The sequence below is a fragment of the Pelobates fuscus genome, chromosome 2 (assembly GCF_036172605.1).
Source record: "Pelobates fuscus isolate aPelFus1 chromosome 2, aPelFus1.pri, whole genome shotgun sequence".
In the NCBI taxonomy this organism is placed as follows: Eukaryota; Metazoa; Chordata; class Amphibia; order Anura; family Pelobatidae; genus Pelobates; species Pelobates fuscus.
The window spans coordinates 161,352,603-161,369,114 of NC_086318.1; the positions used below are offsets into that span (position 1 = coordinate 161,352,603).

At 34.4% G+C, this 16,512-nt stretch overlaps 1 protein-coding gene across 1 annotated transcript in view; it reads right to left on the bottom strand.

The window, feature by feature from the left end:
* CSMD1 (CUB and Sushi multiple domains 1) overlaps positions 1 to 16,512 on the bottom strand; it is a 1,854,468-nt gene that overhangs the window by 137,930 nt on the left and 1,700,026 nt on the right. Inside the window, exons 47-50 of the mRNA XM_063441118.1 lie at positions 7,094 to 7,282; positions 4,400 to 4,546; positions 3,121 to 3,309; positions 1,721 to 1,906 (exon numbers count right to left, since the gene is read on the bottom strand). Coding sequence (XP_063297188.1) covers positions 1,721 to 1,906; positions 3,121 to 3,309; positions 4,400 to 4,546; positions 7,094 to 7,282 — 711 coding nt within the window. The remainder of the gene's footprint in view (positions 1 to 1,720; positions 1,907 to 3,120; positions 3,310 to 4,399; positions 4,547 to 7,093; positions 7,283 to 16,512) is intronic.

The window sequence follows — 16,512 nt, forward strand, 5'->3', positions numbered from 1 at the left end:
TTAATAAATAGGTTGCACTGTTGGACCCATGAGTACATTGCACTGTGTATTTTACTGTTGCAATATCGAATATATAGACGTATACACAATTGCACACTCAAATAAATATCTTGCAACATCAGATGCCATTGTAACAATGCACAGCGAAACAAATTTGGTTAAGTTTCAATCACTTCCTCTGGAATAAGCAAAAAAACTTTTTTCACTGGACTAAAATTTTCCATGAGACATTTCAGTTTGGCTGAATCCATGCATGCAGTCATTTTGTGAAGACCAATTCAGACAAAACAACAGGGCATGATAATGAGACAATCAATGTACTGAAAAATATATACATAATATAAATAACATGCAATACATAATATAAAGAGCATTTTCCAGCCATATGGTTCAACAATCAAGTGAGGGTAGCCGACGGAGGGAAAAAAAAACAAAGGGCAGTACAAGAATCTCTATTTATATAATATTTATTTATTAATTGCTTCACACTGACAATCATGTATGCATGATTGACAGGGTATGAGCTATGATCCGCAATTATGTACACATGATTTTAAACATTTCAAATGCAGTTTGTTTTTTGCAAACACATTTTATTTGCAATTTCTGCTCAAACTGCTTAGCCCTGTTTAGTCCCCATGCAGTTACATGGGCTGGTGGGAAGATCTGCAGATCTCCATGCCTGGCCTTGCACTCACTGTATGCTGCACCTCCAGTTGTGGGAGCAGTTCTCTACAGATGCAGTATAGGTTAGATATGATAGTTCTTACTTCTTATATAGCATTAATCCCAGCTACTGGTAATACACATATGAGCAGTGACAGCTGGATTTGGTTCCAAATATGCATTACTACTTTCTACAGAGAATATTGCTGTTTAGGGCATGAATGTCCTACGTTTAACCTTTTCTGGAACTCTTTTTCCACAAACAGTACTCTTTCCAGTCTTGGGTCTATGCATTTCATAAAGTTGTATAAATCATAAAATACACAGGGACCATAATATTTTATTGCTATTAATGAACACTAGTTTTATTAAGGGCATTATAATTCCTTCATCCGAATGTGTGCACTTGCCTCAAGATGCATTTATGGTTAAACCTCTATGGTTTCAAAGTGTATGTTAAATATGTAAACAAACAATCAGTGTGGATCATCTTATAAAAATCATAACATGGCAATTCATGTGTTAGGAGACAATAATGTCCTTTGTACATTTATATAAAAAAGTGGCTTGATATAACTATATTGAATTAATACAAAATGTACACTGTGCTAATATTATTTTAATATTATTTTAGCTAGTGCTAAAACTGGAGTGGCCAGCTCTGTATCTTACATTCCTCCAGAAGGTGAGATTGTCTAAAGTTAAATACTGATAGTAGTCTTATAATTAAACTGATTGAGCCAGTGATTTAATCATTTCAAATTTCATCAGAAACTGCCTTGTCAGACGCATTGTCCTGACCGAATTATCCTGTTTTAGTTTTGCTTTTATAGGTAATTCAAACTGACTGCTTTACACATTGCTTCCCGTACAGTAAATGCAATGAATCCTCCTTGTAAATCGAAACGGCAACATAGGTATAAACTATTTATGAAGATTTTTTTTTGTGTATACAAGCTGCTTTTGAAGGTTTGCATTAAATTAATTTAAAATATACAGTAAGGCATTCAATATGATTACATAGGAAAATTAAATAATGCTTTTTTTGACGTACGCAGACAAACAGGTGGTTTCCCAACATTGCTCCATGATCCATCTTCTTGGCACACTGCTGTTGATTGCTGACTTGACTGTAATCTGTAGCCCTCATTGCAGTCATATATCACTTTGCTTCCTAAAGTAAATTCATTTCCAGAAACAGAACCATTTCCAGGAGACGGGGCTATCCCGCAAGATACAGCTGAAAACGTGAATAATTGTTGAGTGTTTTAAACATCATGTTTTATGGGAACAAATACATACATTTAAATATTATTAGGGCTGGAACACTTGCACTGGTTAATTTAAACATCTGTACTTTTCCAAGCAATGTAAAGTCATCTTTCTACTTGCACACAGTAGATGTGATCATTTTATTGCGTTACAGGTAGGCACAGCTTATAGTTATGACACCTCACTAACCCCCACAAACTTCCCTTCTCTAACATCAGTTGTTTTAAGTGTTAAACTTTATTAGATTGATCAGTATTGCTTCAGACCTTAGGAAGAGTGGAAAACTCTTGAAATCTTGTCTTTTAAGTATTATGTTAGTCCAATAAAAAAAATGTATCATTGCATACTGCAATACTTTGGTATTTTAGTATCTTGACTACTGGACTAACATAGATAATCCAATCTACGTGACATATGAAAATTATATCTATCTATCTATAATTTATCTTTGTGTAACCTTATCGATTAGTAAACTACCTCGAGTTAACAGATCACCTAATTAGAGTTATGGGTACTTAAATATGTTAACACACCATATATAACTTTTAATGAATCCCCAAATTGCCATTCACAATTGTCTATACATGGAGGGTCTATATATCTTTATAAAAATAATGTGTAGTTATTCTTTAGGACGGGGTAAGAACAGGATAGTTACAAGAAATACACTTGAACTTATATAATAAGCATTGCTTAAAAATATGATATTAGATTTCCAGAATAAATTTGCCTTGTATTATAATATTAGCGCGACATTCAGGAAAACATGTTCTTAAAAGTACTATATTAAGTACTTGTTCCAAAAATATTCTATGATTATGAAAGATTTGAAATAAGTGATTGAATGGATAATTAAATAATACTTGTTCAACCAAAAAGAATAATTTGTTATCCAGCTCAGCAAATGAGATAGAAACACACATAGAACAGTAAGACATGCTCACAGACATGCACTCAAGCAAACAATTGCGCACCCACACACAAAACAGCAGACTTTTAATAGTTTAGGATATATAATTCAAATGAATGTATACTTGTATTACACATAATGATTGTCTATTAATTAGAAGTAATTCTGTTTACTGAAATACGTTTACATAGTTAGGACATTGGATAATATTTCAGTATACTACTGAGCTAACAAAAATTGGTTTTGCATATTCCATTTTGTATATCACGTACCTTTGCATATTGGAATTGGAGATGCCCATTCGTACATTCCATTTGGCTTTCTTATGCATGTGGTGTTGCCATTACCAAGCATTGTATATCCTGGTTTACAAAAGTAGTAAACCCTGGATCCAAGCTCATGTCCAGTCTTGTTCAGAACTCCTCCATTTTTTATCTCAGAATTTAAACTACAATAAGTAGCTATAATTATGAAAAAATAAAACAAGCATGAGTTTGTTTACATAATGAAATAATATAAAGCTATGTCAGTAGGATAGAGTCTGCTGGATGTGTTAACTATATATGCAACTTGCGGGCGATATGCATAACTGAAGATCTGTTTAATTGTCACATTGTCACATTCACATGTGATATCTACAATGAATAAATAGCTTTTGTAATTACCAAATGTATTCAATCTTGATGTTGATGTTTCTGGTATATACAGTTATCAGTAGTGAATATGTCTTCATTTTTGTTGGTTATATTTATGTTTAAACTGTGCAGCTATTTGAAATTAACTTTGAAATCACCTTGAATTATCACTTTAGCAAATAACCCTGTTTGTATTTCTGATATAGTGTTCCTTTAAACAATTAAATATTCCTGTCTCCATTAAATCACAATCTCTAGCCTGAATTAAAGTGTAAAAAAAAATCACTGATTCGTGTTGCTTTTACTAGTTTTTGACCCTAATATCTTCATGTCAGAGCAGGCGTCCAAGGTTATCAGACTAGGCAGTATTCTTCCCATCTACTTCTACCTAGAATCGGTGCACTTGTGCCCAGTGTAAACTCAATTTCATAACTAAAACATTGTGTGGCCTGCTGCTTTGACCCATCTACTTCAAAGTCTGGCAGGTAAAACCATACTCTTCTGCATAGCATTGATTACTACAACCACTGTTAGTCTTATCTCTCTCATTAAAAAGGCATTTTCACCAAAAGAACTTCTGCTCACTGGATTTTTTTCAGCTTTTTTTATACGTGGATTCTAGAGATGATTGTGTCTGAAAGTCAGAAGAGACCAGTATTTTCTGAAATATATAAAAAACCACGTATGGCACTATAAAGCATTTAATAGTCAGTCACCGAGGACAAATTTCTTGTTTGTACTAGCATTGTACTAAATCCCATAAAAGTGCATTCTGTTACGTGTTGAGATTCTGCCAAGGGTTTGGTCAATTAGATGTTTGCATAGACAAGGAAGTGTTCTAGTGTATTAAACAATGTATCTAATTAGTAAATGTGTGTGTATATATACAGACTTTATAGACAACAAATTTACTAACCTGAATAACGGATTTTGAACCCTTTTTTATTTGTTGCATGATCTGTTGACCACCGTAGATAAACATTATTACTTTTGCTTGTAAAGTTTTGTTGCCCAGTTAAATTTCCACTTAAAGCAACAAACGGTGAGTTTTGCCCAGATGTTCCTTTAAAATAGAATATGTAAATAAAATAGTCACATAGTTACATATTGATGCTAAAGTGGCTCATTCGGGTTATTCACTCAACTAAATTGCAGTAAATTATAATCTGAATGACAAAATGTAAGCTAAAATATAAAAACAGGGCTATAGCTGAATTGTATAATTTTTTCACAATCAGCTATTCAGCTTACATTTTTCTATTTAAAATTGCCATCTCTATTCACTTTAATTACATGTATATATTGTATTGTATATGAACTTAACGTTTATCATAACAAGTCTGTTTAACTGCTCACCACTGCAAAACTATTCCAAGACACATTGGCTGCATGAATCATTTTTTTTTTAAATATATAAATATATATTGAATTATAAGCTTGTTATGATTGAAGTTTGTTGGTAGGGTTTTTAAATATACATTTTTGTCATTTGTCAAAGATTTTAGAGTTTGCAGACTTATTAATCTTAGAAACTAGTGAGAGTTCTGCAATTCTGTACAAATTTGTGATTTATAGAATTTTTGTCAAATACCTAAATTGGAATTTGGCTGTAACAATTATTTAATTGTCTTGTTTTTAATTCTTTACAATAAGAAAAATAAATACAAAAAAACCAAAGAATAAAAAACAAAGACACTTTAAATTAGAGTCTATTGACTGACTGTATTGGAAACATATAGTATAGCTGTCTTGGACAAAATTCTTTAACTTGGCCATTCAGGTACACTGGCAGTGCTTACATTTTACCAACTGCTTGGTTACAGTTAAAAGCTAGAAATATATATGTTCATGGATACCTGCATCATTTGACTTGTACATGGCAACAAAATGTGGTTCCTCAGTAGAACCATATTTCCTGCATGTGACATTTCATTTCGATGAACTTCCAATGAAAACCTTTTAGGAAGAATGATTCAAATTAACTGATTAACAAATGTGCAAAAATAAAAATCAACTTCTTAACCATTTCCTCCCCACTTTTCTTGTGCCATAGATGATCTTCCAAATCACGAAACAAAAAAACAGATTGTTCTTTGCCAATTTATTTGTTTTGTGATTCGTTCATATGGTGATTTCAACTTGTGGAATACAGACAAATTACTGAATACCCAAAATAGGGACGAATCATGGTTCATTTAAAACGGAAAGCCCAAGTCTAGTAGTTATAGTGATGCCTCTCTGATTTATAAAGGACCCCTGTCTATTTTTATAAAATGTATTTATATTTGCTATTTGAGATATAGATGAGCAAAATGTATCCATCCTGGTAATATATTTTATAAATGAATAAATAAATGTAAGGGTTACTAAATACCAAATAAGGGCTGTCAACTTCTTGCCTGACTGGACCAGATTGTTTGTGTAGATCAGAGGTGTCCAAAAGGTAGATCCACAGATGTTTTAAAACTACAGCTTCCATGATGCTTTGTCACTCCAAAGGCATTCTAAATGCATGCAAAGCAGCATAGGGAGTTGTAGTTCTACAACATCTAGGGAACTACCTTGTGGGCATCCCTGGTGTAGATATTCTAAATCATACAGACTCCTGGTGTTGTGGAGCATTATTTCAAATATCTCTGCAACATCCATCAGTATGACTTGTTCATCACGACAGAAGATTCATAGAGATCTATAATTAGCACAGTTTGGTACTAAAATAGGAAAATAAAAGTGTAAAAATACCCATAGACACCTTAAAGGATAACTATTAATGAAGTATATACATACTAATTGTGTGTATAGTAATATGGGATTTTCATATTCACTCTTAAACTTTTCATTGAAACATTCTAAAAAAAATGTTTAGTTTAGTTAATTAAGCATACTAAATAAAAACTTATATATCCAAGATGAAGTTCTGCTTAAGATTACTTGAGAACTTTTTAAATGCAGTTTTATTTAACACCTATTTTTCTATGCTTGTTAGTAGTAAGATTCACAACTTATCCAATAGATTCAAGCAGTCACTTTGACCTGACTTAATTAACTTGGTTAGAGAGCATGGAACTTCACAAAATATACTAAAAGCAAAAGAGCTTAGGAGTCACAATAGATTGCAACCTACATATCAGATTAATGATTTAGATTCTCCATAAAATTAGGAGTCTATTTAGTAAAAGTGAATTTGCAGTGAGCTTCTAATTGACTTGCACCCTAGCTAGACAAATCTCCAACATAGCTATTTAAAATTGGTTTATAACAAACATATTTTCTCAGTGCTAAATTTAGAATAACTATTCCCTGAGTTGCATTAAATATCTGCAATTCCGATTTTGATTTACACTTGATTTGACAAATAATGAAAAGGTTTGTTTTTCCTAAACTCCATAACATTCTAATTTTAACAAATAAACTTGCAAACTTTTTTTTTTTTTTTTTAAATGTAGGCAATTTAGGCTATTAAAAATTATAGCTGTTTAACTTTAGGACAGTTTGAAGTTTTGACAGTGTATTATTTATCTTTAGAATTAGGATATTAAATTGCAAGTAGATATTACACATGCCATATTTATTAGTAATGGGATTTCTAAAAAATATAAATTTTTCTTACCTTCAAATATCTCAAGTTCATCAAATTGTTTTTCACTTTGAAATGTATCCACAAAAATAGTTACATTATAACCTGCTTCAACTTTTATTGTCCAAGAACAGGTTTGAGAATTGGGGTAGTTTTCAGGGTATCCTGGACTGAGAATTACTCCAGATGACTCTAAACGAATTTCATTTGCCGGACATTGTGCTATGAAAATATAGAATAAAAAACACCTGTTAAGTATATATAAATTATAACCAATTCACGTTCATACAAGTATTAGATGTTTAGCAATAGGTAAATGTAATGAATCATATATTCAATAACATAATGAATAATATTGATAACATTTTCAGGCAATAATATTAACAGAAGAAATTATAAACAATTTACAAATTTGCAATGTCAAAAGTAAAAAATAACAGAGCAATAGTTTTCCATACATGATAACATAAGATGCAACACTGAAGAAAAGAATTGAAGATAAATTATAAGTTGGATTTGATCTCTCCCCATCCCTCTTGACTAGTGTCTCTGACTGCCTCTCTGCTGTTTCTAACTGGATGGCGGCCCACTTCCTTAAACTAAATTTGACCAAAACTGAAATTCTGGTCTTTCCTCCCTCAAGTGTTGTTACTCCTGTGTCTGTCTCCCTCTAAGTCAACGGTGCTACCATCAGCTCCACCACGCAGGCTCGCTGCCTAGGTGTTCTCTTTGACTCCGACTTCTCCTTCAAGCCTCATGTTCAATCTATCGCCAAATCTTGTCATTTCCATTTCAAAAACATTGCGCGTCTCCGCCCCTACTTAACGCCAGATGCGACTAAGGTGTTAGTCCATTCCACTGTCCTTTCTCGCCTTGACTACTGTAATCCGCTTCTCAGTGGTCTTACGTGCTCCCAACTTGCGCCGTTACAGTCCATAATGAATGCGGCGGCGAGGCTCATCTTCCTGTCCGCCCGCACCTCCCATGCCTCACCCTTCTGTCAGTCCCTACATTGGCTTCCTATAAAATATAGAGCTCAATTTAAAATTCTGGTTCTTGCTTTCAAATCTCTACATAATGCTGCTCCCACCTATCTATCCTCCCTTGTACACAAGTATGTCCCGTCTAGGCCCTTAAGATCTGCTGAAGACTTACGTCTATCTTCTGTCCGTACTCCCACCTCTGATGCTCGCCTTTAAGATTTCTTGAGGGCTGCACCGTTCTTGTGGAACTCGCTTCCATCCTCCGTTAGATGCTCAACCAGTCTCCACTCCTTCAAAAAATCGTTAAAAACCCACTTCTTCATTAAAGCGTATCAATTAAACTGTTAATAGCTCCCAACTGATTCCTCTTCTGCAACTGTCACTAGTCTAATACTATCCTTACCTTTTATGTCATTTTACCCCACTCCCTCTAGCATGTAAGCTCATTGAGCAGGGCCCTCAACCCCTCTGTTCCTGTGTGTCCAACTTGTCTGGTTACAACTACATGTCTGTTCGTCCACCAATTGTAAAGCGCTGCGGAATTTGACGGCGCTCTATAAATATCATAATGCCAAAAATGACAAAACAAATATTAATGATAATTCTACATATAAATACAGCAGCTAAACTACTTTTAGCACAAAATTGGAAAACAGGGATAATCCCACGCATCCAAGAATTAATAACACAATGTGCCAAGCAAGAATAGAAAGGGGTATCCTGGTGAACTTAGGAAACAGATCTACTCAAATAGAAGACTGGGATACATGGATATGCAAAATGGAAATGATAACCTAATAAATATCCTCAACACTACTCTCCTCACTTCTGAAGCTAGCACGCAATAATTAAATCAGGTATAGCTAAGGTCCAGACTCAGACAAGGGCCAGAGAAGTGGAAGGGAGGAAAAGAAGGTAAAGATCTTAACTTCTAAACAAGCAAACAAAACAGAATAATAAAATAAGGAAAATACATTAGGTATAAGAGGCTCTCTCTCTCCAAAATTAAAAGGGTAAAGCAAATTTGATAAATAAGAATATATAATAAAATCAAACCAAGGGATGGGGGAGGGGGGGAGGAATGGGGATTTGGGTGGGGAGTCACAGGGAGTTTAATAGAATAGCATGATATATTTATGATGACAAGAGTACCAAGGTCTGAAATATAGAAGTATTAGTAAAACTATACAAGGCAGGTACTCGTCTGAAATAAATATATATATAAAAAAAAAGATTAAAAAAAAAAAAACGGTTTCATTAAGCTAAAGTTATTTTGGTGCCAATAGTGGAAAGACAAAATGATTTGTACTTGAAAGCCTGGATTTTAGAAAGCAGAAAATACCAAATCAGAAATTGAGAATAGGCAGGTAAGTCAGTGTGTTTTCAACACAACCGTGATATTCAAAAACCAAACAAATTAATCAGGTAACCAAGTGAGAAAGTGTAGGATGAATATGGACTGGGGCTCACAATGGAGTGCTATCAGAAAAAGATAGTAAAAGAGTGTGCCAGAAAATGACACCTTAAAAGAGGTCGAGAAAGGATGAAGAAAACCATGAAAGAACTGAGTCCCGCAGACTAAGGTTATAGAGAGAATGGTAGTCAACGGTATTTTAGCTAGCAGAACGATCAAGATGGAGCAGTAGTGAGTAATGACCTTTACACTTTGTTAACAATCAAGTCATTGGTCATCTAATTTAAATTGGGTGGTAAAAACAGAAACGAGAGAGACAGATTAAAGATCTCAGTGATAGCTGATTGGAAGACTTCCTAATATGAATGGAGATAGGATCCAGGAGACATGGGGTGAGCGAGAGGACTGAAAAAAAAAAGGAGAGACAGGAGCAGTATCGGTTGAACATATTCATTAGCATGTACATGACAACTAATGAATAGTAACAGTACACTTTCTGGTCAAATGGTTTAATAATATTATTATTACTGTTTTAGGAATCATTAATTATCTCTGCATAGCATACATTACAAATCAAAAAATAGTTTATTACATATAAAGTACCATTTAAGTGACAAAGAGGCACACTCTATGCCACAGAAAACTCAGGTTTGGTCAAACCACTCCTAAAAGGTTTGAATATAGAGAACAACACGCAGGGGCATGACTAGAAAACATTGTCCTGTTTCAAGAATCTGCTAAGCCCCCGACAATAGAGAAGATCCTCAGATGCTGTACAAATCTCACAACGCTTTGCCAGCTGTGGATCAACTACTTACTCATCCTTTCAGTGTCCTATTTGTATGCTGTATCTGTGAATTTAGATATGTTTTTGTATGTAGTATATTTGAACGCAGGGGGTCTGTGTGTAGTGTTGGTATTTAAATGCAGGTGTGTGTGTGTGTGTGTGTGTGTGAAATTATGGGTTAAAATGCAAGTTTGTTTATGTAGTGTTAGTGTACGAATGCAAGAGTGTATTTGTCTGTAATGTTGGCATGTAAATGCAAGGGTGTGTGCAATGTTGGAATTTAAATGCTTTAATGTTTTTGTGTACAGTGCTGATGTTTGAATGCAGGGGTGTGTTTGTGTGTCATAGTGGTGATTGCATGCAAATAGGTATTCACACACACACACACACACACACACACATACACACAGAGGCACATTGCCATTCATTGAAACATCCATACACTGCCACACATAAATGTCTATAGACACATTTACACACAGATACACTCCAATAGGTATGACACATACTGACATAAATGCACATATTCACAAAAACTGACACAGATGCACAAATACACTGACACATACAGTATGCACAGATGCATACACTGACACACACAAATACTGGCACACATACACAGATAAACAGTGACACACACTAACACTGAGAAAATGACAGATGCATACACTTACACACATTCACATATGCAAACACTGACACACACAAAACCTGTCACAAGGAGAGATGCAATCACTGCTTGGCACTGACAGTACCCATACCTTCATAGCACCATAGCCATTATACTGAGGACATGGTGCAATGTTTATGGTGTTTAGAGTGTCCCAAAAACACACCTGATGCATCATTTCTACCAACTATGCTGCTTAACAACACAAAAATGCAGGTTGAATGCACAAATCACAAGTGTGACTTACAGATCTATTACTAGTTCTTTGGAAGTAACATCGCCTGCAATTTGTGTGACTATACCTATAGAAATGGTTTCCTGCTTTAACATTATCTTGCAAGCAATAGTTACCATGAAACTGGCTCACTCATAAGGTCTAAGAAAAATAATTTTCCTGCATCTTTAGTTTATTTCATTTGACAATTTATCAGATTGTAGGAAATGGTATTTGAAGAATTTCTAGAAAAAAAAATCATAAAATGTGATTCAAGTATATTTCTGTGGAATACATTTCTTTTAACCTTCAGTTGTTCATCGCATAATTTATCTGATGATAAAGTGTAAGAGTGATATTAATGTTGTCTATAGGGCCACTTTCATTAACATTACAAAATAGCTCTTGATATTATCACAACATTCATTAATTTGTTCATTAGAGGATAATGGTGGCTAATTTGTGATAATGCCATTTAGACAAAAGAATAGATGTTTCTTTTAGATGCTACTCACAATTCTAAAAATCTAAATACTGTCTATTATCTATTTTCTCAGTGCTTTATGCTTGGTGCTATTATAACAGAATTGCTTGGAGTTTAATTAAAAGAATCACTGCTGCCATCTATCTGACAGTAACAATGCAAAAATATGCTTGTGGGTTGATATATATAAAAAATAAAAAAGACTTGGATGTTACATGAGCAATTAAAATATTATAATGCAGCAATATTATTTATATTAAAAATAAATAAATAAATAAATATATATAAACAAATCATGGTAAAATAACAAACAAATAGCTGTAAAGAAAAATGTAATGACAACTGCAAAAATGTGCTTAAAGGGACTCTCCAGTGCCAGGAAAACAATCAGTTTTCCTGGCACTGCAGGTCCCCTCTCCCTCCCCAAACCCATCACCGGTTGCTGAAGGGGTGAAAACCCCTTCAGTGACTTACCTGAGAACCCCGCTGATTTCCCTTGGCAGTGGTTTCAGGTCGCCGCTGCTCCTCCCCTTCATCATGTCAGCCGGTGGGGAAGACTGATCCCGCCCGCCGGCTGAGGAGACCTAATGCGCATGTGCAGCAATGCCGCGCATGCGCATTAGAGCTCTCCATAGGAAAGCATTGAAAATGCTTTTCAATGCTTTCCTATGGGTAATTGAGCGATGCTGGAGGTCCTCACACAGCGTGAGGACGTCCAGCGACGCTCTAGCACAGAAAACCTGTGCTATGAAGAAGGAAGTGCCCTCTAGTGGCTGTTTAGTAGACAGCCACTAGAAGAGGAGTTTACCTTGCAAATTAATTATTGCAGTTTATGAAAACTGCAATAATTACAGTTGCAGGGTTAAGGGTAGTGGGAGTTGGCACCCAGACCACTCCAATGGGCAGAAGTGGTCTGGGTGCCTGGAGTGTCCCTTTAAGGTAACCTATTATTACAAATATCCACATTCTATTTGCTTGTATGATATTCCATTTGATAAATTATTGTAACTGCAGTGAGACATATTCTTTTTGGTGGGCTAAAGGTCCGAATCGGATCACTAATTGAGGAGCGGTTTTGGTGAACTGAGTTTGGACACTTAACTGGTAATAAATTTACATTACCATCAACTTGGCTCAATTTGTTAAGGAAGTGTCATAATAGAATCATTAAACATAAAAAGCCTGTTGGTCACGAGACCTTCCAGTGGACAAAGAGTATAGTAAAATGACATTTAAAAATAAAAAAAAAGTGAAATAAAAATAGATTGCTGTGAAAATGCCAAACAAAGCACAGTAAACTTCACCCCAGTGAACTGCAACCCACTGCAGGACATGCATGATCATTGGGGATTCTCAGTTTGTGTTTTATTTAAATTGAATGGGTTTATATCCAGTGGATTTCATTGATTTAACCCCTTCACTAGCAACATTTAGTGTAAACTTTCTGTCAGGAAAATGGTTAATATTTTGAAAGGGGAAAATATTCTTTCTAAAACATATCTTGAATATATTTATAAGCTAAATTAAGAAAACTTTAACCCGAGGATTGTAACACAGAATATAACAGAAAAGCTTTATCTATCACATGAAAAACAATTTCAAACTCTAATTCAGATTCGATTTGACCTCCACAACAATGCATATATCTATAATGCTATTAAAATATGCAAACCTAAATAAAATATCACAAAATAGAAATAATACCTAACTTTAAAATAGACGCTGAAAATACCCACATTTTTACTGAGGAGCCAAAAAACATGATTGATGGGAAAAAGATGATTGATTGCTAGAATATAGCCACTAAATGTTGATTTTAATCACAGATCAAGTGAGCAGTGAGCAATAGATGTAAGAATAGAAACAACAAAAAATGGCTGTATAATCTAAGAGAGAACACACAACAAAAAATAGTGTGATAGTGTTATAAATTATATATGTAAAACAAATTATATACAAAGGTATATGATTAAAATTGTGTTCTCATATGACACATTATAATGCATGAGCTCATTATTATGTGCTTTAATATGAAAAGCCATGTACTACAAGACTGGGGCAAAGTGTGAGATTTGCAAGGTCAATATTGCAAGATAGGCATGGGTTCTGATGGTATGAACAAGATGCACATTTTTGATTAGTTGAGCGATGACTTTAGTACACATAAAGACTAAGTAAAAATATTTTATGTTTAAACACAGTTACTAGTGTTTATAGTAAGTTTCTTATATTTAATGACCTTTGTTAAATTATTTTTAAGTATTGGAATTATTACTAAATGATATTAAGACATTGTATAGTTGACCTCTGTTAAATTATTTTTAGGTATTGGTATTATAACTAAATTAAATTAAGACCATTTCTATTCTCACATAGTTATGTAGTTACAAAGGTTGAGAAGACACATGAGTCTATCAAATTCAGCCTTTATCACATCTATTTTTGCTGTTGATCCAAAACAGGGAAAAAATACAGTTTGGAGCGCATTTCAATTTTGCAAAAAAACTAGGAAAAAATTCACTTTTGACCCCCAGAATGGCAGTCAGATCAGAATGTCAGTCAGATCTTGCATTGGATTTAGAAACTGTTACCCCAAGTATTAAAAATGATATCCCTGAATATTATGTTTTTGCAAGTATTCATCCAGTTGCTCTTTAAACATCTATACAGACTGTAGCGGAGCTCCAATATTCTGCATCAATTTTGCCACTGTAGACTCGTTGTAGCTGAGGAAGCAATACAATATCCAAGTTCTGGAAGTCAACCGATTTTTATTCAGACCCTTTTATGCAAGGGGTTTCTTAAATTACATTCCAGGGGTTTTCCCCTGGTGGACCTGAGTGGGGACAAGTAAGAGACAAGTAAATAGTTCACAAACTCCTCCTCTGTGCCTGGGAGATAATTGAGTAAGAACAACTCTTTAATTGCTTTGTCTCCCAGGTACAGAAAATATACAATATTGTAAAATAACATAACACATATTTTAATATCTCAGAACTCCACGTAAGTTAGTTCTCCGAATAGCAGGGATCTGAGCACCCACTTTGTCAAAATATCACTCAGATCCGTTCGGTAGATTAGGAACGCCATTCGAGTGAAGTTTAGACCTATTGACCATGAGCCCCAAAATAGTTCCAGAGGATTTTAGGCTTTGACCGGTCTTCTTTCGGGAGTTCTCGCACAAATGCCAATGAAGGCTCCCCCTGGCTGCAAGCATACGAATGTTCCCCTTGTTCGGTAGTTTAAATCTCCCGAACGCCGTTCTCCTACTGGCTCGGGAAGTTGAATGGGTGCTTTGCCCTGTCATGGTTGTCATTGGTTCAATGGTTGTCATGGTTGTCAAGGATTCCTAGCAGAACATTGCCCAAAGCATAACACTGCCTCCGCCAGCCTGACCTCTTCTCATAGTGCATCTTGCTGTCATCTCTTCCCCAGGTAAATGATGCACAAGCACCCAGCATACTTAAATGTTTGTCTTTACTTTACTTGCAATATACTTATGGTCTTCTATTTTATTTATATTTAATGCATAGTGGTTGTAAAGCATTACTTCTAGATTCTATCTTCATCATACTTGTGTATAGAATACTGACTGTTAAGCAGTACTCCTTATCATGGAACAATTGTGGATGCATTGCTGTTAATTTGTAATTGTATATACTAAAATGTTTGTTAACAATTATCAAAAAACAGATAAAAAGCTAGCAAAAAAAATCTGAACCCCAGCCAAAAAATAGAACTATATATTTTTGTACCTATCATTACTTAATGCTCATTATATATATGTATTCAAATGCACTATTTTGAAAAATTAAATATTATAGTGTGATAAAGATAATAATACTTTTAGAGTAGTCTGTTCTTCTTTATGAGCAATGGTATTTCAGTAGTGAAAAGTAGTAAAAAGAGACATGTTACTAGGCATAACAGATTCTAGGAATCATTCCAATTTTCTCAATGGATGCTTTCTATTTGGGCGATATAATTATAGACCTTTTCTCCAAGCTGCAGACAATAAACTTTAGTACTTCCTTTAACCGAATGATCGATGACAAAAATATAATTATTGTTAGTATCACTATGTTGCTAAAAATAATATAAAGGGGGTCTCAAATGCAGACTATGCAGAATAAATTACAGAGTACATGCCAGGTTTTAAATTAATCATGTGTGCTGCTTTTGAAGCCAGTACATTGCTGTTTCTTAAGTAGATTTCTTTTATTTACCCCTCTCCTTCACCGTAATACATTTTTGCTGTTTTACTGCCTGGAAAATAATCTCAAGTGCATTGTTGTAAATGACACTGTTTATTGTAAAGTTAAACAGCTAAGATACATAAAGGCACACAAGTTGATTCAGGGCACAATCAATTTATTACTATTTTTTCCTCTGTCCTTGAGATGACTAAAGCTAAAGGCATTGTATTGACATATTTACCAGATGCAATAATATCTGTACTCCATTTGATTGCATGAGATACAATTGTGTGATATACTTTAAAGGAATACTCTAATGTTGAAAATGCATATATTAAATTTTAACATTAGAGTATACTTTCAAGTCTAGATTTCCGGACTCTCATTTTTAAAAGTTTAAAATAGCAATTTTATTAAAGACACGGAGGCTCATATTATGCATAACTCTTTCTTTATTTCCTCAGCAGCAAAGATAGAGGAATATAAATATTATCAAAAAATGAAAGAAAAAACTGTACAGGCATAACAGGTAGCCAATCACATAATAGAGGAAGTAGCTATATAAGTCCTGTGTCTCCCACAATCCCCCTCTTTCTTTGCTGCTTCCTCAGACAGCTAAGTACCTTACTGAGCTCTACTACTGATTGCATTTTGTGTTGTGTTATTTACATGTATTTTGCAATTGTTGCTTATAGCTCTTAATA